General features: G+C 42.1%; 2 protein-coding genes across 4 annotated transcripts in view; one reads left to right on the top strand and one right to left on the bottom strand.

Moving 5' to 3' along the window:
• Window positions 1-17,647, top strand: part of CFAP44 (cilia and flagella associated protein 44) — a 94,983-nt gene extending 77,336 nt beyond the window's left edge. For both annotated transcript variants that reach the window (XM_076001426.1, XM_012787506.3), the window contains 7 exons: window positions 1,398-1,508; window positions 3,019-3,149; window positions 4,315-4,431; window positions 5,107-5,308; window positions 10,971-11,131; window positions 12,341-12,475; window positions 15,966-17,647. In XM_076001426.1, coding sequence (XP_075857541.1) covers window positions 1,398-1,508; window positions 3,019-3,149; window positions 4,315-4,431; window positions 5,107-5,308; window positions 10,971-11,131; window positions 12,341-12,475; window positions 15,966-16,157 — 1,049 coding nt within the window. In that variant the 3' untranslated portion in view covers window positions 16,158-17,647. The remainder of the gene's footprint in view (window positions 1-1,397; window positions 1,509-3,018; window positions 3,150-4,314; window positions 4,432-5,106; window positions 5,309-10,970; window positions 11,132-12,340; window positions 12,476-15,965) is intronic.
• A 3,356-nt stretch (window positions 17,648-21,003) lies between these two features.
• The window catches only part of BOC (BOC cell adhesion associated, oncogene regulated), a 71,294-nt gene continuing 66,329 nt past the window's right edge, over window positions 21,004-25,968 (bottom strand). For both annotated transcript variants that reach the window (XM_012787502.3, XM_012787504.3), the window contains exons 15-19: window positions 24,601-24,822; window positions 23,687-23,922; window positions 23,398-23,474; window positions 22,729-22,922; window positions 21,004-21,767 (exon numbers count right to left, since the gene is read on the bottom strand). In XM_012787502.3, the coding sequence (XP_012642956.2) occupies window positions 21,580-21,767; window positions 22,729-22,922; window positions 23,398-23,474; window positions 23,687-23,922; window positions 24,601-24,822 (917 nt within the window). In that variant the 3' untranslated portion in view covers window positions 21,004-21,579. The remainder of the gene's footprint in view (window positions 21,768-22,728; window positions 22,923-23,397; window positions 23,475-23,686; window positions 23,923-24,600; window positions 24,823-25,968) is intronic.

Raw genomic sequence — 25,968 nt, 5'->3', positions numbered from 1 at the left:
GGTCTGTAGTAATATCACCTGTTGCATTATTGATATTGGCAACTTGTGTCTTCACTTTTTTTTCTAGTCTTGCTAAAGCTTTGCCAATTCAATTGATCTTTTCAAGAACAAACCAGCTCTTTGAATAAGTGATTTTCTTTATTGTTTTTCTCCTTTCAATTTTATTGATTTCTGCTCTTATCTTTATGATTACATTCCTTCTGCTTGCTTTTGTTTTATTTTGCACTTCTGTTTTTAGGCTTTGAGATGGGAGCTTAGATTACTGATTTGAAACTTTTCTCATTTTCTAATTTAGTACTTTAGCTGCGTACCATACATTTTGATAGTTGGATTTTTATTTTCTTTTAGGTCAATATAGTTCATAAAATATTTATTTCAAATATTAAGGTGTGGAAACAATCCAGGTGCCCATCAATACATGAGTGGATTAATAAATTGTGATATATGTAAAGCATGGAGTACTATTCAGCTTTAAGAAACAATGGTGATATAGCACCTCTTGTATTTTCCTGGATAGAGCTGGAACCCATTCTGGGGGACTACAACAATGGGGTTTTGTAGTGGGGAAGAGAGACTGGGTTTAACTCTGAATAAAACAAAGACAAGTGGATATTTATAGCCAAGGAGCACAGTGGGGGGTCAGTGGACAGAAAATTGCTAAGGAGTAGGATAATTCTTTGCTAGACTGTCCTAATTGGACTTTTACTGAAGGCAGGCCAGGTTGATAAGATACTAAGTGTGGGGGGATGAGGAATTTGATCAGATATCAAGCAAGGGTGGGGAATTTTTGCTAAACTGACTCAGCACGATTCTTGCTACAATTGGGCTAAGGGCAGAGCCTAAGATCAGGAACTAGCCAGAAAGAGGGCTCAGAGAAGACTGACTCACGTTTGCTTAAAGGAGAGAGTCTTTTTCAACATAACACTCCCTTCAAAGTCTGGTACAAGAACACAAAATCAAACACCTCATTCTTCTGCAGCAAAACATGAATATTCATGCTAAGTAGGTTAAAGACTATAAAGATCATTACTGCAGTTCATATAACTTATGAAGATCTTTTCTGATTTTAGAGCATTCTATGATTTAGGAATCGTGGGCTTATTTCACCCAAGTGTGTTTCAGGTTGGTTATCACATAGGCATCTTGGCAACTTGGTCTCAACCACATCTGACTTGATGCAGTGATAATAGCTGCAAAGCCTCCTGCAGACATTTGAGTTTGTGTTCTCTGTGTCCTTAACCAGTTTAAACTCTTCTAAAGATATTGAGTAATTTCCTGCTTTATCTCTTTGTTATTTTCCTAGTGACTGACTCATTGGGAAATAGTTTACTTTAAAAATCTGGCATTTAGTTTAATATAGGAATGTCTCTGCTAACAATGTCCTCCTCTATCCTTAGATGAAGATGAGGAGAGTGAGGAATCGAGTGAAGAAGAATCCAGCCTTGAGAGTGATGAGGATGAGTCTGGATCTGAAGATGAGGTTTTCGATGATTCTATCTGCCCATCAAGTAAGTCGGATAAAACCATGTGTTCTCTGTGAACTGTGGGGATGGATTGACAATACTGAGAAAGCCCTTTTTTGTTTCTCAATCCTCTGATAATAAAATTTAAGGAAACTGTGGTTGAAAATGTAGGAAGTATAGTCTAATGAATACTTTTTTTAAAGTATAAGGATATTTATTCATTCATTCAACAATGTTGAACTTCTACTATGTGCCAGGCACTTATCCGGTGTTAGGAACGCATCAAAGAAGTATAAAACAAACTCTCCCACCTTCATGAGCTTACATGCTAGTGGAAGAAGACAATAAATATGATAAGTAAATTAAACAGAGTCTTAGAAGGTGTTATATGCTATGGGAAAAGAAGTAAAGGGAGTTTAAGAGTGGAGGTGGGGAGGAGAGGTTACTACTTCAAATAGCATGGCCAAGGAAAATGTTAATTCTTCTGGGGGCTTTCTGGATAATTTATTATCTGTCCCCTTTGGCAGCTGTTTATGAGTGACAAATGAAATAATCTGCAGACAATCGGCAGTTGAATCAGAGTTATTATAAATTATGTAGCAACTGTCATTTCACAGAGAAACACCAGATAGTAATTTTTATATATTTTTAAAATTTTTTGACAAACTCATTCAAATATTTGTATTCCAAATCTGTTTTGTAAGGGCAATTTGTACCAGTTTCTTGGAAATGGTTGGTGATTTATATTCACTATTTTCACCTAGTCTGGTGCAGCCAGACCAATACTCTTACAGTCTTAATAGATGAATGGTTTAGTAGAGAAAAAACAAATTTCTCTGGTCAGTAGTTTGTTTTTCTAGACATTTCAAATAAAGTTTTAGTTAAGCCTTTAAAGTTTAGTTTCAAATAAAGTTTAAATCTTGTTTTACTTTTGAAAACAAGAATCTTCTTAAAATCATAATATTTTTGAGTGAAATAGAGCATAAAAACCTTAAAATACAACTTGTTATTTTACAGCAGGATTAAATGGCTTGAACAATGACTCACAGCTAGCATAGTGGTAGAACTAGGCTAGAACTAAAGTGCCTACACTCCATTTTAGTATTCTGTTTTTACACTCTCTATCACTTGGTGGATACATGTGGCTCTTAGGGTAATATGGTGGAAATAATAGAGAGATAATGCACTTGAATACCATTCTGTCATGTTATGTCACCTCTCTGAGCCTTAGGGTCTTCACCTAAAATGGAAAAGAATAGTTCCTACCTTGCAGGGTGCATGAGCCGTGAGTGAGTACAAAAGGGCCTCGCACAGAGCCTGGCTCAGAGCATTGCTCAGAATGTCATACTAGTATCATTGTTGTTAATACTACCATAGTTATTAATACTGTTATTAAATTCCACATGGAACAGTGGAGCCATACGCGTAGTAAAAGCTTGCTAGAGTGGTTCCACAAATAGCCACTACTAATTCTGAAGCTCCAAAGTTAGTACTTCTAGCACTACCACATTCCAAAACAAACCGGGCTGCTTTTTAATTTTAATTCTCTTTTCAGATTGTGATATCGCTCTTTTTGAAATGGCCCTTCAACTTCGAGAGAAAAGGCTGGACATTGAGGAGGCCTTAGTTGAAGAGAAAAAAATTGTTGATAACCTCAAAAAGGAATATGATGCAATGTCCAAAAAAGTATGGTGGTCTGCGTACTGATTTATCCTCTCTCAAAATGCTACACATCCTACTTGTTTTAATATTACCAATGACAATGTTAGGATTTCTCCTCAGAAAAGAAACGTTTCAAATGTCATGGCCAGTTTTTTTCTCCTTAAGCACAGTTGTGGCAGGGCCATTGCTCTTTTGTTGATTATACTGTTTATCTCAGTCATTGGTCTCCAAACTCTTTTGATGATATTATTCTATAAGGAAAAAAAAAAGCTCCTCCCCTACAATAACTGTATATATATTTTATTTTAATGTCTATGTTAAAAATATATATACATATAATACATAATATATATTATAAATATATACAAATATATATTTTAAAATATATACTGTATATATATTTTATTCATGAACTATTATACTAATATATTCTGTACTTTATGAAAAGCTCACAAAAACAGAAATTAAAAAGAATGAGATAAAAGTAAATAGAAATACAAAGTCGTATGTTATTCTGCACCCCATAAATCCTTTTGTCAATTCTCTGGGTGCATGATTCTCATGTTGGAGACCACTAAGCTCAACTTCTGGTATAATATTGAGTGATTTCTGCTTTATCTGCTCATTTTCCCTCTTAGGTACTCTTATCTAGAGCAACATCACTTGATTAATATTTGGAAATATTTTTGATAAATTTTTTTTTCTCCTCTTGCAAATAGAAAATGATTTGGAAAACTTTCCGGTTTTCTAGGAGATGAAGGATGTGCTTTAGAAATACTGTAATTAGTAGTTTCATTGCTTTAAAAGGCTTTTTTCTTTAATTTATTGCGATCATTATGACCAAACAAGATTCCCACCATACTAACAAAGACATTCCACGCTGAGGGCCGCTATTCATGCAGAAAATAAAAGGAAGATGAAGACATGTTTTCTGAGCCCTTATTCACCAAAACTTTACAACTCTGGGGACATAGAAACAATTGAAAAAGTGGTGTGGATCATAACATCATAATTTGGCAGAAAAAAAATATACATTTTCTGGGTTGCACACGGGAACTGTGCACTTCATCACAGCCCAACAAAGGAAGTCCTGCTTGTGCTTTACTTCCTCCTAACATGCCTTCATTTACCACCTTAGGTATGTGTTCGTTGGATCTTGTCACCATTTCACACATGGGGTTTTCTGCAGGTAAAAATCGTGGCGACTAATCTGAATGCAGCCGAGGAAGCCCTGGAGGCTTATCAGCGAGAGAAGCAGCAGCGGCTGAATGAACTGCTGGTTGTGATACCGCTCAAGCTCCACCAGGTGATGCGAATGGAGGGCTCGCCCCCCCCACCCCCCACCCCCGTCTGAGCAGAAGAGTCTTCACGCCCAAGCTTTTCCAGATAAATATCCATGAATCACTAGAGGGGAGAATCATGGTCCTTTGCTGATAATTCTACCTGTAGAATGACACCCAAACTTTTCTTGCCCACTGTCAGATTGGTATAAAAGAGTAACATCAAAACATGCATAATCCCCCCTGGGGCCCATTATCACTTTGAAAGTCCAGTCACGTCAGGTCTGGAGAAATGAGGAGCTGTGACTTAAGAATGGAATGTCCTGGAGGTTGAAGCCTTGGGTCTCACACACATGTCCCTCCGTTTCACACCATCTGTAAAAAGACAAGAACTAATGATGCAAGAATGATCACTTAATCTCTACTCATTATTGAGGGAGGTAAAGACAAAAGGAAAATTCTTTCTCTTTTTCCCCACTCTGTTCATTTCCACTCTCTATTTGAATTGCAACATATATTAAGTTTCAGGAATATGTAACAGTGAGAGAAAAGGCTCATTGTATCTTCCTCTGTCAGGTTAAGAGAAGAAGCTGTGCTTTAACAACAACAAAAAAAAACCCTCTTGTGCTTTCTATTACCTTACATTTAGTTTGTTTCTTTGTCAATTTTGTCTTTGATTTTGATTGGTTTTGTTTTTGCAGATAGAGTATGTGGTACTTGGAGAAATACCTAGTGATCTTTCTGGTACATTGGTCTTCTCAAACCAGTCCTTGGGACGGCTGCAAGAAAGAATCGTACAGCTCCACGAGGAAAATTGCAAGCAACAAAAACTTAACAGAGAATGGAGGGAGAGACGTAAACTGCTGGTTCGAGAAAAGAGGGAGATGGCAAAAACTATAAATAGTGAGTATCTCAGCCCATGGCCTGCCTAGTAATATTTATTGGTAAGAGAGGGAAGTATCAAGCGACATAGTTTCAAACCGCGAAAACAGTAATCAGATCACCTTTGCAGTTTCCTACTTACCGTTTCTCCTAACACCATGAAAAGATCACTCTGCTGTGTTAAAAGGAGAAATCTTTTATCACAGAATCTGCTTCTCTTTGTATGTGATTAAGATGTAGAATAATATAATAACCCATGTACCCACTACCCAGCTTAAGAAATAAAACATTGAAGATACAATTGAAACCCCTTCTCTTTCTAATACTATTCTGCTGCTCTTTCCCCAGGGGTACCCCCCAGATATGTGAGCGTAGATATGTATGTATCCACTCACAATGTATAGAACTACCTTGCGTATTTTTAACTACGATGATACTTATATCAATTTATGGTTCAGTTTATTAAACCAATTTTTGAGTTGTCCATATTGCTACAGATAGTTTATTCATTTTAATTATAATATTCCATTGTATGATATAAAAGTTTACTTCTTCAGTCTCCTGTTTATGGATATTTCTAATTTTTCGTTATTATACACAGTGTTACAGGAAACCTTCTTGTAAACATCTCCTTGTGCACATGTGTGAGAAGGTGACTCCCTGGTACTGGGATCTCTAGGATACAGGGAGATTTGTACATTTTTAGCTCTCCTGGATATTGCCAAGTTGCCCCCCAAAGTTGTTGAACCAATTTATGCTCCCCCCATAGTGTGTGAGAATTGCCCATGAGCCATGTTATCATGAATGCTTGGTATTATCAGACTTTAATATTTTTCCAGTCTGGTGGATGTTAAATGTTAAATGTCTGGTTTTTGTTCACATTTCCTTGACTGCTGGGAGGTTGAACATCTTTACATACATTTATTTGCCGTTTGTTTCCTTTTCTGTAACTTGCCTGTCATATCCTTTGCCCATTTTTCATTTCTATTTTTTATTTGTTTTCTTATTGATTTTTAGAGAGTCTTAAATATATTCTTTTTATTTATTAAATGTACTCCAAATCTTTTTCTAGTTTGTGGCTTGCCTTTTTACTTTGTCTAGTGTATCTTCTTGAAATACAGATGTTTTAAATCTTAATATAGTAAATTTTATCCATCTATTTATTTATGGTTTGTGCATTGTGTGTGTGTTTGTGTCTTGTTTAAGAAATCCCTTCCTATTTTGAGATCATAAAGATTTTTTTGATCCTGCAATTCTGTTACTGGTATCATATCCAAAGGAAATGAAATTAGTAAGCAGGCCGTGGAAGAGACATCTGCACTACCATGTTCATTGCAGTATTATTCATAATCACCAAGATAACTAAGTGTCCATAAACTGATGAACGAATGAGAAAATGTGATATATATACACAATGAAATACTATTTAGCCTTTAAAAAGAAGGAAATCCTATCATATGGAACAACATGGATGAACCTGGAGGACATTATGTTAAGTGAAATAAATGAGGCACAAAAAGACAAATATGGCATGATCTCACTTATATGTAGAGTGTAAAAAAGTTGAATTCAAAGAAACAGAGTACAGTGTGGTTACCAGGGGCTTTGTTGGCAGGGGAGGCGGTGGTTGGGGAGATACTGGTCGAAGGATACAAAATTTTAGTTAGTTAGGAGGAATATGCCCAAGAGATCTATTGTACAGTGTGGTGACTATGGTTAATAACAATGTATTATACTCTTAAAAATTGCTGAGAGGAGATTTTAAGTGTTTTCACACAACAAAAAATATAAGTTTGTGAGGTAATGCATGTTAACTTAGCTCAATTTAGCCATTCCATAACATATACATATTTCAAAACAACATGTTGTGTACTATAAATATATGCAATTTTTATTTGTCAATTTAAAACAGATATTTTTTCTATAGTAGTTTTCTTAACATTTGTGTTTTTAAGCCAGCTGGAATCGAGGTATGTAAGATGCATAGTGCAAAGATAATTACCTTTTAAAATAATTTTTATAATATTTGATAAGTGGAACTTATGTGTAAGTAATGGAATATTACAACAAAATGAATCCCGTGAACTCACCACCCAAGTTATTGACTATTGTCAATCCTGTAGCATCTACCTGTGTGCATTCTCTCTGTCCCATTCTCTGCTCACACCCGAAGATAGCCACTATTCCCAATTTTGTCTTTAGCATTCTCTTTCTTTAAAAAAAAATAGTTTTAACACATTTATATGTATTTCTAAATAATATATTGCTTTATAAATATACCATATGTAGCCTTTTGAAACATACTTTTTCATTTAATATTATATTTTTAAGAGCAGATGTGCTATTGCATGTGGCTGTGGTTTATTTTCATTTTTGTAAAATATAGTATCATGTGAGTATACTAAAATTTATTCATTCTTCTCCTGACAATGGGTATTTAGATTGTTTCAGGTTTTTTTGCTTTGATAATTTGGCTACGAAAGTTCTTGTAAGTACAATAGCTGGGTTGTAGGGTATAAAAGTGTTTATCTTTAAAAGATAATGCCAACTTGTCTCCCAGAAGTTTACAATCCAATCAACAGTACATAAGAGTTTCCTTTGAGCTATATACATACATCATACATCACTGAAAATACATAATCTTACTAGGCTTCAAATTCTTGCCAAATCAGAAGATATAAAGTGGTAACTCATGTTCTTAATTTGTATTTCCTTAACCACTAATGGGGGTAAGCACTTTTTGTATGTTTTTGAGCCTTTAATGTTTCCTATTTTATAAAATGCCTATTCATGTATTTTGTTCATTTTTCTATTGATTTGTTTGCCTTTTAAAAGATTGATATGTAGGAATTAATTTTTTTATATTAACCTTTGTTGGTTATGTGTTTTTCAAATATCTTCTCCTGTTTTAGTGTTTTCACTTTTATGGTAGCTTTTGATGAACAATAACTGCCTGATTTTAATTTATCGATCTTTTATTGTAGGCTTAATTTTTTTTTTTTTTTTTTTTTTTTTTGAGATAGGGTCTTGGTCTATTCCCTGGGCTAGAGTGCAGTGGTGTCATCATAGCTCACTGCAGCCTCAAACTTCTGGGCTCAAGTGCTCCTCCTTCCTCAGCCTCTTGAGTAGATGGGACTACAGGCATGTGCCACCATGCCTGGCTAATTTTTCTATTTTTTGTAGAGACAGGGTCTCACTGTTGCTCAGGCTGGTCTCAAACTCCTGACTTCAAGTGATTTTCCTACTTTGACCTCCCAAAGTGCTAGGATTACAGGCAGGAACTACCATGCCCAATCCCTAGGCTTAATAATTTTTAAATTTATTTTTTAAGTTGTGATAAAATGTATATAATGTAACCTTTACCATTTTAACAATTCGTAAGTAGGCAGTTTGTTAGCATCAAGTACATTCACATTGTTGTGTAACCATCACTATATCCATCTTCAAAGCTTTTTTTCATTTTTCCGAAGTGAACTCCATACTCATTAAACAATAATTTCCCATTTCTCTCAACCCCCAACTCCTGAAAACCACCTTTCTACTTTCTGTCTCTCTGAATTTCACTACTCTAAGTACCTCATATGAGTAGAATAAAGATTCTTTATCTTTTTTTTACTGGCTTATTTTATTTAGCATAATGTCTTCCAGGTTTATCCATGTTTTAGCATGTATCAGAATTTTCTTCATTTTTAAGGCTGAATAGTATTCCATTATAGTATGGAATTATTCCATTATAGTATGCCACATTTTGTTTATCCACTCATTTGTCAATGGACACTTGGATTGCTTCCACCTTTTGGCTATTGTGAATAGTGCTGCTATGAACGTGGGTGTACAAATATCTATTCGTTTCTCTGCTTCCAATAGTTTTGGGCATACACCCAGAAGTGGGCTTGCTGGACTACATGGCTTAGAAGTGATGGGTAACACTGCAGTTAGCTTGTTGTTGCCTTTCTCCATTCCTAGACCCCATGGGGAAGGAGAGGAACGCCTACAACGTGGGGGTGGGGAGGGGTAGGTTCTTTCCATTCCAGGGAGGGCACAGCTCATGGCCAGTGGGAAGGTGGGTGGTGAGTGTTCCAGAAGCCTGTGTCCCCAGTGGTGGTAGGTAGCCTAATCAGCTTGGGAGAAGGACATTGGGCTGGCTTCACAAGGGGAATGGCAAGGACCAGAGTACATGTCCTAGTATATGAGGCTACCAGGGGAGAGGGCACCCCCTTATTTGGGGCTACTTGGGGGGAATCAAGGTTCTTACTAAGAGGGGCCCAGCAGGCAGCCACAGGGTAGCACACATGCAAATAATTTGTCCATCATTGCATTTGCATCACTGATTACTATGGCCACTACACTATGCTAGTCCATGGGGCACTCCTCACATAGGATAGAGAGTGAATGGCCCCTGCCTGGATTATGCAAAGTAGCAGTCATGCCAATTATACTATTATACTTAATTATAACAATTTGTCTGAATACACATTTCTGCACTATAACAGAATTGCCAGCCTGACAACATAGTGAAACCCCATCTCTACAAAAAATAGAAAAATTAGCCCAGCACAGTGGCACACTCCTGTAGTCCCAGCTGCTCAGGAGGCTGAGGCAGGAGGATCTCGGGAGCCCAGGGGTGTGAGGTTGCAGTGAGCTATGATGATGCCACTGCACTCCAGCCCAGGCAACAGACCAAGACCCTGTCTCACAAAAAAAAAAAAAAAAAAAAAAAAAAAGCATGGTTTCATCTTGTTACACCTTAGGGCCTTCAAACTTCATTTAGGGGACAAGGGCACAGTCTGGTGACTGAGAAAGTCTTGTTGCAAGACCATATTTTCTTGGAGAGCTCAAGCCCCACAAGAGGAATTTTCTCCTAGTGTTCTGGTGTTTTCACATTGGAGAAAGACAATAAACAAGAGCAAAAGATATTGCATGTTATTAATATATGGAGGTAATTGCTAAGAAGAAAAATTTAAGGTAGACTGAGAAAGAGAGTGCTGAGGTCCACAGGAGACAGGGGAAGGCTCTTTGGGAAGGTGACAAACCTGGTCAGATGGGGTTCTCCAGCCTCAGCGTCATGAAATGAGTCTCACTAGTCTCACAGCTTTCAGAAGTGGGCTGGGAGGGGTGAGTCACGTGGCTCTCTGGGGGAGAGCAGTCCAGACAGAGGGGGCTGGGATGGGGGTGACCTTGGCATGTGTGAGAAGCAGAGAGGGGCCAGTGTGTCTGCAGTGGAGCACGTGAGCTGGAGAGGCACGGGCAGGAGGGAGGCAGGAGGGAGAGATCCAAGCGCAGGCAGGCCACCCAGGCCCTTGGGCAGGACTTCATTTTTACTTGGAGTAAGATAGAGACGTCTATGAAGTGCCTGCTCTGCTCTTAACACTAGATGCTATAAAGCTCAATAATTTTAAAAAATTGAAAAGTTCATAATCCAGCTGGAGCCTGCTAACAGTCTGATGGGGGGCAGATCTAAGCATGTGAGCCAGTTGGGAAAAATAAGTCAGTTTTACACAGGATTTTGAAGATGAAAAGACAGTGCTGAAATGGGCATTTAAATGAGAAAAGCATCAGGCAAAAAGTCACAGAGGAAAAATTGACTGGTAACATAAAATCTTTTACTATCTTGCAAAAGCCGTTCCCTAGAATTTTGCTGTTATAGGTTGTTCATTTAATAATAATGCCTGTCTTCTTTTAGAAATGGAAGACACAGTCCGTCAACTCATGGTCAGCAAGTTTGGCCGAGTGGTAGACCTAGAAGCCCTTCAGACGCTTTCTGTTAATACTACACTTGAAGAACTGAAGATCAGAAAACTTCGAAAGGAGCTATCGAATGCAAAGGAAATAAAGATGTGGGAGGTGAGGAGGAGAAGGGCAGGTGGTTGAATCTGGGCGGAAGTGAGAAATCCTGGCGAGCTGTCAGTGGTTCCTGGGAAGCGCCTGCGCAGTTGAGCCGGGTCTGTGAGCTCCGCTGGGCTCCGCCAGCATCTGAGGCCTGTTTCGGCTTCCTCACTGTTCACTTAGTTGGAGGGACTTGTCTGTCTTGTAGGGAAAGCACCAGCGATGGGTTTTGGAGGTCAGATTGCATATAAACATGATGCAAAACGGATGAAAGATTATAGAGAGATCCACTTCTAGGCCTACATTAATGTACAAATGCTCTGAGAGTGTTAAAAATGGAACTGCTATCTTCTGAGAATTCTATTATTGTATAGCTTTTGCATGCTGTTCCAATTTGGAAATTACAAATCATCTCTGAGTAATACATTTTATAACCATGCATAGACTGTTTGGCTGGTAGGGTCTTAGAACCTGTTAATGCCTACATATTGTCCCTGAGCCGTAAGATGAGAGTGCCTGGTTCCAGCCTGATTCAGAGATAGGAGCTTTTCCAAAGATTTAATAAGCTCACAAATCATTATGACCTCTCCGATTTCTTGTCTTATCCCATCAACAGTTGCGGTAGGAGGAGAGGTTCCTAAGTGCTATCTTGTCCAATGGCCCTGTCTCATCTTTGCTAATCCAAGATTTACCACTGTACTTTGAAGAAGCAACTTATTTAAGTGTTCATCTTAATGGAACTGGTCCCTATCAGAGGACTTTTGGAGATAATCTGTGCAATCTAAAATGATTTGGAGGAATAAGAGAGCAAAAGAAAGCCATTATAAAGATGTGTGGCCATTCAAGCCACCTACCTTAAGGATTGTGGGCCAACACTGGGGAAAGAGCTACATATGAAAGTTGGCCCCTTAAATCATCATCCTTCCTTTTACGTAATGAGTACCAGCAATCATTCTGCATATTAGTTTCATTCCTCACCCATACAGCAATCTGTATCTATCTTATTTCTACCTACAAATATCCTTGAGCATACTTACATTCTTCTTCTCTTTAATCAAACCAGACCCAGTGCAGTTGTTCCTGGCCGCATCTTCCTATTGGCTTTTGATGGCATTTTGATATGTGCACAGTGTGCTCCATTTGCCTAGTGATTTTGACCCAACCTGGACACTCATTTTCTCTGTCTCCTCACTTATTAATCTATTTTGCGTCTTCCTGCCCTGGTAGGAAAAGATTGCTCAAGTGCGATGGGAACTAATGATGAAGACAAAAGAACACACCAAAAAGCTTCAGCAGATGAATGATTTATGTATCGAAAAGAAGAAACTTGATTCTCGGTTGAATACACTACAGAACCAGCAGGTGTGTTCCTTTTCTTCAGACCCTTTTTCAGAATTGAGGAAGTTCTGTAGAGGTGGCTATTCACAAGCATGTCAAGTGCTGATATTTAAACAAACCTTGACCTTGGACCACTTCCAGGCCATCTGTATCAGCCACATTACAGTGGGCCTGAGGCACTGTATTGAATGCCTTTGAGTACCATGAACTTATGTAAGTACAGTCTTCAGCAGTGGTCCCCAACCTTTTTGGCACCAGGGACCATTTTCATGAAAGACAATTTTTCCACTCACTGGGATGGGGGTGGGAGGGATGGTTTTGGGATTATTTAAGAGCATTGCATTTATTGTGCACTTTATTTCTATTATTACATAGTAATATATAATGAAATAATTATACAACTCACCATAAGTTGAGGAACCCTGATCTATGGGGTTTGCCTTGCTTCTAGAGAGGGACGTTATTTAGGTATAAATAATGATGCCAGTATACTCCCTGAGTTTGGTGTCAAACATCCATTTCCAATCTGTTTATTTCATTTGACCTGAAGTGGGCATCTTGAATTGTAGGATCTTACATGTTACCTTATTTAAATGCTTGTTACTTTTTGTGGATTTCAACTTGCTGTTATACAAATATTAGTGAGCCTAACATAGTACTCAATACATAGTATGTGGTGAATGATACTTATTTAATAAGTGTTTACCTGACTCAAGCCTTGCCTTCTGGAGAACCTAACACCTATATGGCATATTCTAAACTATATGTTACATACTTACACTATGATTTGCAAAAATGCCAGTAGCTTCTCTTGGACTTCTTTGCTTTATATTTTCTTTAAGCACCCTGGAAATTCTAAGCCAGGTGTTCTCAGAGTATGGTCCCCTGAAGAACAGCATCAGCATCACCTGGGAAGTTGTTTGAAGTGGAAATTCTTGGGCCCCACCCCAGACCTACTGCATCAGATGCTTGGTGCCCAGCAATCTGCCTTAACAAGCCTTCCCGGTGATTCTGATGAATGCTAGACTTTAAGAATCCCTGGCCTAAACAAAAGTCCCAAAGTAAGAAAGAATACTGTTTATTCTGTGAAGGGTGAATAAGAGGATTTGGGAAGTTTATAATTAGAAATTAGATATGAAAGAAAGGCAAAAATTTGAATATCGAGGGCCTTTTATCCACTGGAGAATTTTTGAGTGGAGAATCAAAGCAGTAAGGTTAATGCCTAAACAAAATCTTCACAGACTAAGCAGTCAGCAAACATTTGTTGACTTGATGTGTTTTGATAAGTCCAGATGCATTGGTGAGGAAAGGGCTTGGAGGTGGGTGATCAGTTGAATGGGAAAAGAAATTAGTAGTATATGTTCTTTATATGGTGTATCTTTATATAATATCCTTACATGTATAGTTTCCTTACATGGGATACCACATTTCCCCAAAAATAAGACAGGGTCTTATATTTATTTTTCCTCAAGAAGACACCCTAGGGCTTATTTTCAGGGAATGTGTTATTTTTTTTAAGTACGGTACAACAATCTACATTTATTCAAATATAGTTAAGTCGTCTTCTTCTGGAACATCATCATAACTCTCCAAACCCCGTATTCCATCCTGAATTTCTTGCGACTCTATTTCCTTTAGAACCATTGGCCCCAATCTCTCATGTCAAGCAATAGAGCTCTCCTGGGGCAGATGAGAAGGGCTGCCCATCTTCTTTACCGCTCCGTGACGAAATACAAGGGTTGTGCAGATACGCTGTGTAGCCAAGCCCATCACTAGGTCTTATTTTCGGAGTAGGGCTTCTATTGTGCAAATGCTTAGGAATCCTGCTAGGGCTTATTTTATGGGTAGGTCTTATTTTCAGGGAAACACGGTATCTCATTTAATCGCCAAAACACTACTTTCCAAAGCTCAGAGAAGTCAAGTAACCTGCTCAAGCTCTCAGAGCTGATGCATAGTGAAGTTAATTTTTAAACCCAGGTCTGTCTGCCTCCATTGATTCATACCATGTGATCAAGGCGTGAACTGGGATGTAGTTGGTAAAACAAAAAAGCCAATGTCAAAAGATATTTCAAAGCAAGAATAGCCAAAATTTGGTTGAATATGGTGAGGAGAATGAGGGGAAACTTAAGTGATTTCAAATTGACCACCTGGAATGATACAGCATGAGCTGGTATATCAGGCATGCTTTTAGCTACAAGTAACCAAAAGCCCCACTAAGAGTGGCTTGAACAAATAGCAGTCCTTTTTCTCACTTGACAGAAACCTGGAGGGGGATGGCTGCAGGTTTTAGTGTCTGGGCCCCTGATGTCAGGGCCAGTATCTCTGATTCTCAGTGTACACTTTAAAGTCTCAACACAGCTACTCCAGCTCTTCGTTTCACACCATGTGCCAGTCTCTTGTGTCCCTCTTAGTGCAAAAGTGTTCTGATTACATCCACTTAGCCACCCCTAGCTGCAAGAGAAAATGGGTAGGATTCGTGTTTAGTTTTCACAGCCTCTAAAATAAAGGTGAGCAGGGGAGAAGAGGCAGAAGGGTACTGAAGAACCCTTGCTTATTACGAAGGTCTGCCATAGGAAACAGGGGTAATGGAAAAATCATGGAATTCTGGCTTCAGACAACTTTTTGCAACCCTACTTCCAGCCCTTAATAATACAGTGACTTGGGCCAGTTCATAGATCTCCTTGAGTCTAGCTTCCTTATCTGTGAAACTGGATTAACAACATTGAGTTCAGAGTTGTGAGGATCCGATGAGAGCGTACGCAAAGCACCGTGCACTGAGGGGGCACTAGGTCAGTGTCATGTCCTTCCTTTAACAGATGCATTCCTGTACTCACACCTTACTGAGCACCTCCTATGTAACAAGCACTAGGGCAGGTACTGGGTGCACTGGTGAGACTCAAGTCATATGGGGTGCTATCTCAAAAAGGCACAAGATCTAGCAGGAATGATAGCTATCAAACGAGCATCTAGGTCAGACCATATGAAATTGCCATTTTTTAAAAGCTAAATGGTCAAATATTTAATTTTTTAATTATAATAATGTATACTTATGATAGATGTTTGGATAGAACAGGGAAGAGTAGATTCTAACCTAGTCCATTGGTCAACCTAGTGCATGGCTCCCTGAAAGTGATATCGGAAGCGTGAGCAGGAGTTGGCTGGACGGGGAGAGAAATCAGATGAGGAAACAGAACCAAAATATGGGCTGTGTAGAAACAGGAAGACATACCTTACCTTTCATGATTCCAGAGATGAGCCCTCTAGGTGAAGGGTGACTGAGAGCTAGCTTAAAGTGCTGCTCTTCCAACGGGATTTGCCTTTGAAGAGTTCATTAGTACAGAGGCATACATTTTAATGGTGGGATTCTCGCAGAGGAATTGAAGGCTCCTTAGATTAAGGAGCAGGAGCTGTTTAAACTGATTGATTGTTAGGCTGGCACTCCTAACAGATACAGAGTATAAGAAGAGGGAAATTTTCACATCCCAAATGATGCTTAAACATTTTCTTTCACCAGGGCAATGCCTTCCAGGGCCTTCGGAAAGCAGATATCTTGGCAAAGGAGAAGATTACGGAATTGATCCAAGCCCAGGCAGAAAGGATTTCAGCCTTAAAGGAGGAGATTACTCTTCTGCGTAAGAAAGGTGGCCTTATTCTCCCACCCATTCGGCCCTCACAAGAGAATGAGATGGGGCCCACAGACCTTTGAGTTTGCTGTTTTTTTTTTCAAAACCCATCCAAAATTTTCGATATAATTCACAGAAGTTCTGTTTCCTTATCGCCGGCAGCAATCCTATTCTTTTAAGGTGAACTTACCCTAAAAGTCTAAAAACAGATCCAGTCGTGCAGTTTTAAAAATTTCTCTCCAATTTGGTTATCTTAGAAGTGAATGAAGCACCCAACATTTAATTATTATAGAACTGAACCATATTAGATGTTTGGGACCTACTATATATTATAGATTGAATATGAAGTGTTACAAAACTATATCTCACAATTGCAAGAAAGCATCTGTCATATATTTTGTTTTAGGAAATTTCGATTTTCAGGTATTCTGAATTTTTAGCCATTGGCAAGAAAAACTATCATTCAACAGTCCACGAGAAAACTTCCTTTTCTTGATACTTGCATCCTTAGAAAATAAACATTGATGTTATTTAGTATTCCCTAAGAGAATGCAAGAAAAAAAGGCAAATTCTTTTGCCAACAATATCATAAAATAAGAAATGCAAATTTAAATTTTGGCAGAGTCAACTTCATAAAGCAGTTATTTGAAGGACTCAGGATTCAGAAAATGTAGACAGACATGGCAGAGCAGTTTGCTTTTGGTTGGCAGAAAGGAAAGTAACTTGCTTCCTGAATTGCCCCTGGTTTTTGTAGACTTCTCAGTTCTGAGTGGAGCAAAGGAGTGTCAGTTGCAAAATGGTCAACGAGGAGCCTTTTCTCTGAAGATTTTTGCAACTCCATCAGAATTCTAACTATTCCCCATAGTTTCTCATGTCCTGTGCCATTTTTTTTTCTTTCAGATTTTACTTGGGTCATTTACTGGTTTTGATACAAATCAGAAAGTAATGAAATAGATTTACATCCCTCTAAGAGATCATCTCTAACAATCACTTTTGATTCTGCATAACATTTTAAACTAATTTAAGAGTATCTAATTTAAGAGTAAACTAATTTTGGTTTGGGGATGAGTGATCATTGAAATTCATGGCTGCAACCATGGAAGAATGATCTCACTGACATTTGGAGTCCTGTTAGTAACACAGCGTAGCACTTTATATTCAGCGCTCTATGGGTCTATATTAATGAGCTACTCAACTGAGGCTATCCCAAGACAAGCTGGTCACTGAGAAGGAAAAGTGAAGAACGCAATAGTGCATAACTATAAAAAGCAACTCAGCAATACCAAGTCCTCCTACCCTGTGATTAGCCTGCTAACCTGTCTCCCCAAATTATAGACAGAACTTGTTTTGTTTGTATGTTAGAATATTCTTAGAGGTGGCCACTTGGTCTATTGTCTCTCTAAGATTCTTTTATATCCCTATTTAAGAGGTCAGAATAGTTTATTGTTTGTACCTGTTACTTTTAATTTCTGATGTGATTGCTTCTCTACTAGAGAGCACCCTTTTATCACTTTCTTTGCTGTATATCCTAAACTATATGTGCCTTTGAAGTGTTTTTAAAAATGTGTTAGTCATAGCTTTGAGTGTCTTATTTATTGCCATGTAAAAATTTATCCTAAAACTTAGCTTGAAACAACAAATTTATCTCACTCTACCTGTTTTCTCAAACCCCAGGGTTTCTGAATGTCAGGAATCTGGGAGCAGCTTAGCTGGGTGTCTCTGGCTCAGGGTCTCTCATGGAGTTGCAGTCATACTGGGAACTGGGGCTGCCACCATCTGAAGCTTGGCTGGAGCTGGAGGAGCTACTTCCAAACCCATGCACTTGGTGTTTGGCAGGGGGCTTCAGTTCCTCACTATGTGGGCCTCCCCATCGGGCTGCCCATAATAGGACTCTCCCAGAGGGAGTGATCCAGGAATGAGGGGAAGAGCAGGAGAGAATAACCCAGATGGAAGCCACAGTCTTTTACAACCTACTCTCATAAGTGACACTGCATCACTACTGCAAACCTGGTGTGATGTGGGAATACCTGATAGGGCTCACTGGGTGTCATGTGGGGCTGGCTACACACGAATAACTGCCTGGGTACAGATCTTAAGATCTTGAGGAGTTACAATCTATCCCCTTGGTACTTCTGAGAACCAGGAGAAGTTACCTAATCTTCCTTTGCTTCACTTGTTGTCTGACAAATGAGGAATCCATAAAAACTCTGAGGCTCCTTCTCATTCTGAAGTTCTGTGATTCTATATTAATTGCAGCAAAAATGAATTGAGTCTACAGAAGAGCCATGTGAAGGATTTCATTTGTATTTTAACTTAGAGTAAAACTAATCAGGATTACTATTTTTTCCCAAATTGAACTATACTATATCACCTATTAATTCTACAATTTTAGGGCTTCATTCATCATGTTTGGGATTTGACAACACTTAACACTCAATTATTTTATTTTTGGTAGCTTTAGTTTCATTTGTACTTGATTCCAGACTTAGTCTGGACTCAAGACTGAATCTTTGAGAAGTTAAGCTTCAAACAAAAGACCACGATTCACAATTGCACAGATGTGGAAGCAACCCAAGTGCCCATCAATACGAGTGGATTAATAAAATGAGGTATATGTATACCATGGAGTACTACTCAGCCATAAAAGACAATGGTAATATGGCACCTCTTATATTATCCTTGATGGAGCTGGAGCTCATTCCACTAAGTGAAGTATCACAAGAATGAAAAAACAAGCACCACATGTACTCACCAGCAAATTGGTACTAATTAATTAACACTTATGTGCACATAAGGAAGTAACTTTCATCAGGGATCAGCAGGCGGGAGGGGGGATGGGTAAATTCACACCTAATGGATGTGGTGCCCACGGTCCGGGATGGGCACACTTGTAGCTCTAACTTGGGTGGTGCAAATGCAATATATGTAACCTAAACATTTATACCCCTGGAAAAATTTTGAAATAAAAAAAAAGACCACAAGAGTTCAGCGTGTGCAGGAGGTGGCCAGGAGGTGAGGGAAAGCGTCCTGCTTGGTCACACTGCTGTCTGCCTCCTGCTGTGCTCTCAGCCTCACCTCTGAGGTGTGGCCCAGAATCAGCCTACAGCGAGTTACTTGTGGGTCAACTGTTAATATTCCTTGGCTATTTCGAACTCTTGTCCATAGTATCATGGAAGGTCAACCTCAGCACTGGAAGAAAAAGAAACTGTAGAGTCCAGTCCCTCTATGGCACCTTCAAAGTAAAAGAAGTTACTTGTTTCTCCCAAGTCAGCCTGTCCTATCACAGGCCCACCCTGCGAGGCCTGTGAGCCTCAGCTCAGCTCTGCACCCACCCCCATCAGCTCCCCAGCACCAGGTCTTACTCTTCCTTTAGCACTTTATAAAGCCTTTGCTGTCTAAATAGAAACTTTACAAAGGCCCTAGGATAAGAATTAACCAGAACCTAAAGAAATACAAAATAAAATGGATATCTGAGCTATTTCATTTTCTGGGCTGAAATGTAAAAGCCTGTTTTCCTAAACTTTTCCTTGTTTCCTGCAGTTGGCTAAGGTAAATATACACATTTATCTAATTTAACATGCCTCAGAAGTGCTTTTTCTGCCCCAGGACATTTTTTCAGGAGGAGGAGTTAAAGCCATTCAGGGCTATTGTGATTCCCTTGCTGTGCAGAAAGTGGTTTTACGTACCACTTCAATAAAAAATTTACCAGACTTCACTTGATGTAAGACAACTACCTTAGATCATCAAGGAGAAAAAATAAAGGGGACTTTTAAAGAGCCAGTGGGCTAAAAGGTCAGTGACAGAGTTGGGAGTGCCTGGATGAGCGAGGCAAAGACTGAGAGCAGCAGGCCTGCCTGCTCCAGGAAGTGACCTCTGTGCCCTCCACACCAGGTTGTGTCTGAAATCATCTTATTTCTTCTCTTCCCTGCTCTACTTTAATTTTGAAAAATATTTTTTAAATATTGCTTTCCATTTTTGAAAATCATGTTACATTTCCACGAGAGTTACCCCACATAGCTGTTTTATGGGAAAAGGGTACAAAAGTCTAAGGAAGAACAGGCGCTGCGTTCCTTCTGGCCAGCAGGGGGTGCACTTGTCCTAAACAGGCAAGAGTCTGACTGGATCCTCCGCCTTCTCTAGGATCATGTTTATCAAAATCTTTGTGATTAGAAGCCAGGGTCTGGCATGACTTAAAGAGAGTAAGTGTCTCAAGTGGCATTTCATCTGTAACCCAACATATCTGAAATCTAGAAAACACATCCCACCTCAAGACCAGCCCCCCCAAAAACGTGTTGAAGTGTGTTAAGTTTCTCATTGCAAGCTTCAGTCTCCATCCAGTTCCAGTTCTGCAGATAAAAAATGATAGAAGTTCAATTTAAAAAAGAATGTATGGTTGATCCTTTGGTTGGACAACAGTAAGCAAATGTTGGTTTTAAACTGGTGAGTCAACTACTCCAGCAGTGTTGGTGTATCTTTGGAAAGAACGGAAGTGAATTTATCACGCACGATGTGTTCATGTGTAGGTAGCATAGCACTCCACTAAATGGTATTTTGGAGAAAATATTTGGTCTTCAACACACACACCTATACGAAAAAGCTTTGTTTCATTCCTCAGTATGACCACGGCTTTACTGCAGGTCCAGTCAGTAAGAGACCTGGGAGGGACTCTGCCCTTCCTTGTCTGTTGTATAGCATCTCCCTCTTGGACTAAATAGTCAGTACATTTTGCATTAATCAAAACACAACTGGCATTCAAGGTTTAAAAAGGCAAAAGAGAGAGAGAGAGAGAAACAATTGATACCTCTTCCAGATCTCATCTCTTGATGGATGTGAAAATGCTACAAGCAGGTGGGTGTTTTCTTCAAACGCTCAAAGGCTGAATTCTAACATCCAGAGAAAATGCTGACTCATATATGACTAAGTTGAAGGTTACAGGGAAGACTAAACATTTATTTAGAAGTTACAGTGTTTGTTTTTACAAAGATACGCTGCCACAGATTATTGATTCTGGAAGGTTTGTTAATGCTTATAGTGCTGTACACATCTTAGTCTGTTCTCATGGGCATCTTAGGAAAACACTTCCCGTGGCTCCAGCTCCAGCCACCTTCACGGGTTCTCCAGGCTGTGATGCCGGGACCCTCCCTCTCCCTCGTGGTCATCGTGAACACTGAGCCGGGATTCTGCGGGATTCTGCGCCGTCGGCTTCTCCGTGGGCCTCCTGCAGCCTCCCGCGGTTGCAGAGGTTCCGAGTGAGGAGTCTGTGTTCCGGCCGGTCTGTGTTACTCGTTCCTGCTTGACTCCCGTTAATGTTGTGGCTTCTTTGTTTTCCCTCTTGTGCCTCAAAGGGGAGGATTCCTTATGTCTCTCCAGAATTATAAAAACACATATACATATATTTACAAGTGCATAAATATATAAATATGGCTATAATAGAAAAATAAATACCATTTTTTTCTCTTTCTCTTTAAAAAAAATGTATAGTCTTTCTGGAATATTGGCTTCTGCCTAAAGTGTGGGAGGTGGTGTTTCAAAGGACACATGTACCGGTGGGCTGGGAGAGAGCCGCATCCCAGGTTCCTGTCTTACGTAGGCCCCTGGGGGGTGCTGGGGACACCAGTCTCCTCTGCCCACTTGGCAGGAGTCAGAACTGTCCACCTCTTCAACTGGTACAAGGCCCAAGCAGCACGGGGGCCCTGCGGGGGAGAAAGAGTAGGAAACATTAACATCTAGACTGACTGAGACATCAACACTCAGTGGTACTGGGTCGACTCTATCCATGGTGGGAACCGGTTACGCTGTCCCTGAAGGGGGTTTATGCTCCCTCCAAGGTCTCCCTCCGACATGGGAGACGCAAGCACTCAGCCTGCACCCCAGCTGCATGTGAAGTCAACGGAGCCCACGAAACGCAGGAGGAAACCCTGCTCCTTCTTGATTCTGGCTGCTTGTCCCCACTTTGGTATGGCTGCTGGTTATTCACCCCAGATTGACGAGGTCCAGTTTTAATGATGCTGGGTCTGGCTCTAGGTCTTTTAGAGTTTAATCTCCCGGAGACACGGCCCAGGATCCACATGCGAATGGTCGTGCACACCAGAGGCTAATAAATATTAGCTAGTCCTCTGAGCCAGCCTGTGCTCTCACCAACCATCCACTAGCTTCCAAGACAGAGGGAGATAGTGGGATGAGGGTAGCATGATGGCCCCGAGCCCCTTGGAGAAAAAGTTCTGTGGAAGCACAAAGCCTTATGATGCTGTCTGTATGAACCTGGCTCCTTAAAATGACTGACGCAAACTTATTTCTTAATTAAGAGACAAGCCCCAACAAAGCAAGGTATTTTGGAGTGATTAGAGAATGCCTCTCTGTGTGATGAGATGCAAAAGGAATTTGTGAATGGTGTTGAGATGCAGAGACCAAAGGGCTTCTTTCTCTGAAATGGAGACGTGTCCTTATTCTCAGCCTTTGAGGCCCCCAGCTTGTAATGTTAGAGTAGGACCCACCCGGGTCACCCCATAGACCGACTGGGTCTTCAGCAGTGAAGCAGAGCGGCCAGCCACCCCCACGTCCCATCGTCTCTCCTCCAAATCGCTCCTGGGTGGCGGATGCCCACCTCATGTCATCCCCGCCTGTTCAGTTTTCCCACCGTGCCCCAGCACTGACCTGAGTGAAAAGGGGGGCCCCATGTTGCTTCCAGTCCAGGACACTCGGGGACACTCCTCATGCCTGACTGGCCCGTGGCAGCCGGCTGCTCCTGGAGGTGGCAGCAGTCTTGGTGGGGCTGGAGCAGCTGGTGAGTTGAGTCATCAGGCAGTGTGTATAAGAAAGAGCCCTCGTCCGGGCTAGACTTGGGCCCCCTGCATGACACGAGACCAGATGGGAGTGAGGTGGGGCGGCGGGGGCCGGGCCCCCGCACCTCTGTGGCTGCCTCCCTGTCTGAGGGCAGCAGGGCTCGGGAGGCCTCTGAGCATAAAGGGCACCACACCATCGTTTACACTCATAATTCTAGTCCATTTCCACGTTCCTCCACGCGAGAGGATGTGAGTGGAGCCGGGTGCCCAGGGGCCTGTGGGCAAAGTCAGATGTATGTGGGTGTTTCCGGCCTGCCTAGGGAGGGGGGTTCTGAGGAGCCAACCCACGCCCCCAAGCAGGAAGGACATCATAACTGCCAGCAAAACGACTACGCATTAGGGGAACGGCCAGCAGGGCAGGGGTGTCAGGTCTGGGGCCCCCTGAGTGCGGCACTGCTCCTGGGCTCTCGGGGACTGCCTTGGATCTAAGGGGCTCTGGGGCTTGGGAGTAAAAGGCAGGGGCGGGGAGGGGCCTGGTTACCTGATGAGCTGGTGACTCTGGGGGTCGAATCCATTGCCCAGAGCGGCCTGCCTCAGCAGGCTGTTGGTTTCACTTTGCTGCTCAAAAGGAAGAAGAACAAAAAGGTCATGTCAGGGAGTCCAGGTAACTTCCGGTGTTCGCTGGCCAACGGGATGACCTGTTCCTGACCCAAGAAAGCCCAGCCCAACAGCCCAGGAGGAGAGGTGAGAAAAGGACGCCCCAAGAGGCCGCCAGCCACTCCTTCCTCGGTGTCCCACGCCTGCTGCCCTCATACCCAGGAGCACGCTACCTGCTGAAGCTCCCGGGGGCAATGCTGCTGGGGTCTCACGCCTGGGCAGCCCACTGCCGCCGCGGGGCAGCCCCTGTTCACAGGTACCGCACCGCCACAGGCCCGAGCGCTGATGCCACTGAGGTAGGGCTGTCCGCTGGCCCGGTGGCCCGGGAGTCCTCCCAATGGCACCATAGTGTACTGGCAGGAGGAGGGTGGGAGGACACTCCGAGGAAAGCCCAGGTCTGTTGTGTGTTCTGGAAGGACAGAGGACAGAGGCATGTGTAGGCCAGGGCAGCTGGGGGCACCTTGGACAAGCCCCACATGGACCTCAGGAAACTCCTGGTCACATCGGTTATAGGGTGTAGGCAAGGAGCTGACCTTGCCCAAGGGAAGGAGAACATTGTCTCTCAGAATCTCCTTCCTGTCACCCACTTCTTCCTAACATCAGACTCTTCTGCAGGGAGGAAAAGGTGGGGAGACACAGCAGCCGGGGTTGGCGGGAAGGAGGCAGTAAGTGAAAAGAAGGAGCAGTATTTGGCAAATGGGGCAAACTGGCCAGAGGCATTGCCATTTGTAGCAGAAATTGGTGACTGAAAGTCAGATTAGCCCAGGATGAGGGGGACTGCTGAGGGCGGCCCATTGTATGAACATGAGGTCTGAGGAGCAGCTTCAGACACTAGAGGAAGATGGAGCCAGTGAGAAACAAGCTCCAGAGCTGCGGAGAGGACCGTTAACCTCCACTGCTCTCTGCGCTCCTCCCTGAGGTCTGTGAGCCGGGAGGGAGCGGCCCAGACTCTGGGTGTTCTTCAGGGCACCCCGGGGCGTGAGCTCACGTGGACCCTGCCCTGGGCCGGGGCCTCCTGGGTGGGCTGGAGGCGCCCCTCTCCCTCCCGGCCTCCTCCCCTTGCTGTGGTGCAGGGTCACTCACTCACTTTGCTTAGCCCAGGCCCTCCACAAGCAGAAGGGGATGAAGGTGACGATGATGAGGACGATCGAGCCCAGGACGACCCCGACAATCAGGTAGGGCAGGTCGCTGGAGCGCGCCACCATGGCACCCGCGCCCACTGGCCGCTCTATGGTTTCGGGAGGTGGTGGCTGTGGCGGGGGCAGGGTTGGGGGCGGGAGACGACCAGGCTGACCGGAAGACTTCCGAGCTGTGGACAAAACTCACTTCAATATCTATTTCTTTGACATTTCCTTCACAACAAATAGAAAAAAAAAATACCCAGTTCCATGGGTGTAGGGTACGAGGTCAAAGTCACCAGACAGGGCCTCCAAATCCCTTATGTGAATGGTGGCCATACTCAGCATGACAGTGGCATCTAATGTGAAATGTGGTATTATATTTCACAACACACCTGAGCTGTTTGTGAGGCAAGCACAAGAGTGGAACTGGGTCCTTTGGGCAGAAGTTGTGTGTAGTGTTGTCTGAAAGAATAACTGGTGAACTTTGGGAAGAAACTATTTAAAATGCATGTAACCAGCAAAAGGACTGGCAAAGGAAGAATTAACCCAAAAATTTGCTACCGCTGGGTGGGTTGAGAGAGGTGAGGTCCTAGGTATTAGCTGGGGTCACAGAGCAGGGAGACAGTTGTTCTGGGACTCACTGGGACAAACAGCCGTGAGACGCCAATTCACGGGTGAAGAGCCAAGGCTGCCCACTGCTCACCTGTTACGGGCGTGGCTGCACTGCCGACTCTCGCAGCCACTTTCTCCCCCGACTGTCTGATTTCTCCACTGCCTCTCTGCTGCTGCAGCTTTTGACACTTCTCCTTCCCTGCTCTCTGCCTCTTCAGATGCTGGGAGACCTTCCTGCCACCTCTGGGTTTATACCCTCTCTGTGCGACCTTATCTAGCCCCCGCCTTCCACCTACATCCTGAAGACTTCCAAGTCAGTCTCCCCACGAACCCTGCGACAGGAGACCTGCTGCTTCTCGGACACTTCACCTCATTGTCGCCAGAGACTCAGAGACTCAGTAAGTCTCCTTGTTCCTTTCTCACAAAACCTGCTTCTCCGCTTGCCTTCCCCATTTCAGTAAGTGGCACCATCACCCGTGTAAGACTTCAAGCCGGAAACCACAGTCTATGTTTAATTCCTTCCACTCTCCCCCAGCCCAGCAAGCAGTCCTGGTCCTGCACCCTCCTCAGGACAGTGACCCAAGCCCATCCCTTCTCTCTCCTGTAACTTCAGGGCCCAGCTCTCTCCCCTCAGCTGTTCCTTACATGGTAGCCAGGGACCATCTCAACACGCAAATCCAGCAAGGACCCTCACAGCCCGGCGTGCCCAGTGCCCACCACCA

This window comes from Microcebus murinus, chromosome 1 (assembly GCF_040939455.1).
Source record: "Microcebus murinus isolate Inina chromosome 1, M.murinus_Inina_mat1.0, whole genome shotgun sequence".
NCBI classification, from domain to species: Eukaryota; Metazoa; Chordata; class Mammalia; order Primates; family Cheirogaleidae; genus Microcebus; species Microcebus murinus.
This window is presented reverse-complemented; position numbering and strand designations above follow the sequence as displayed.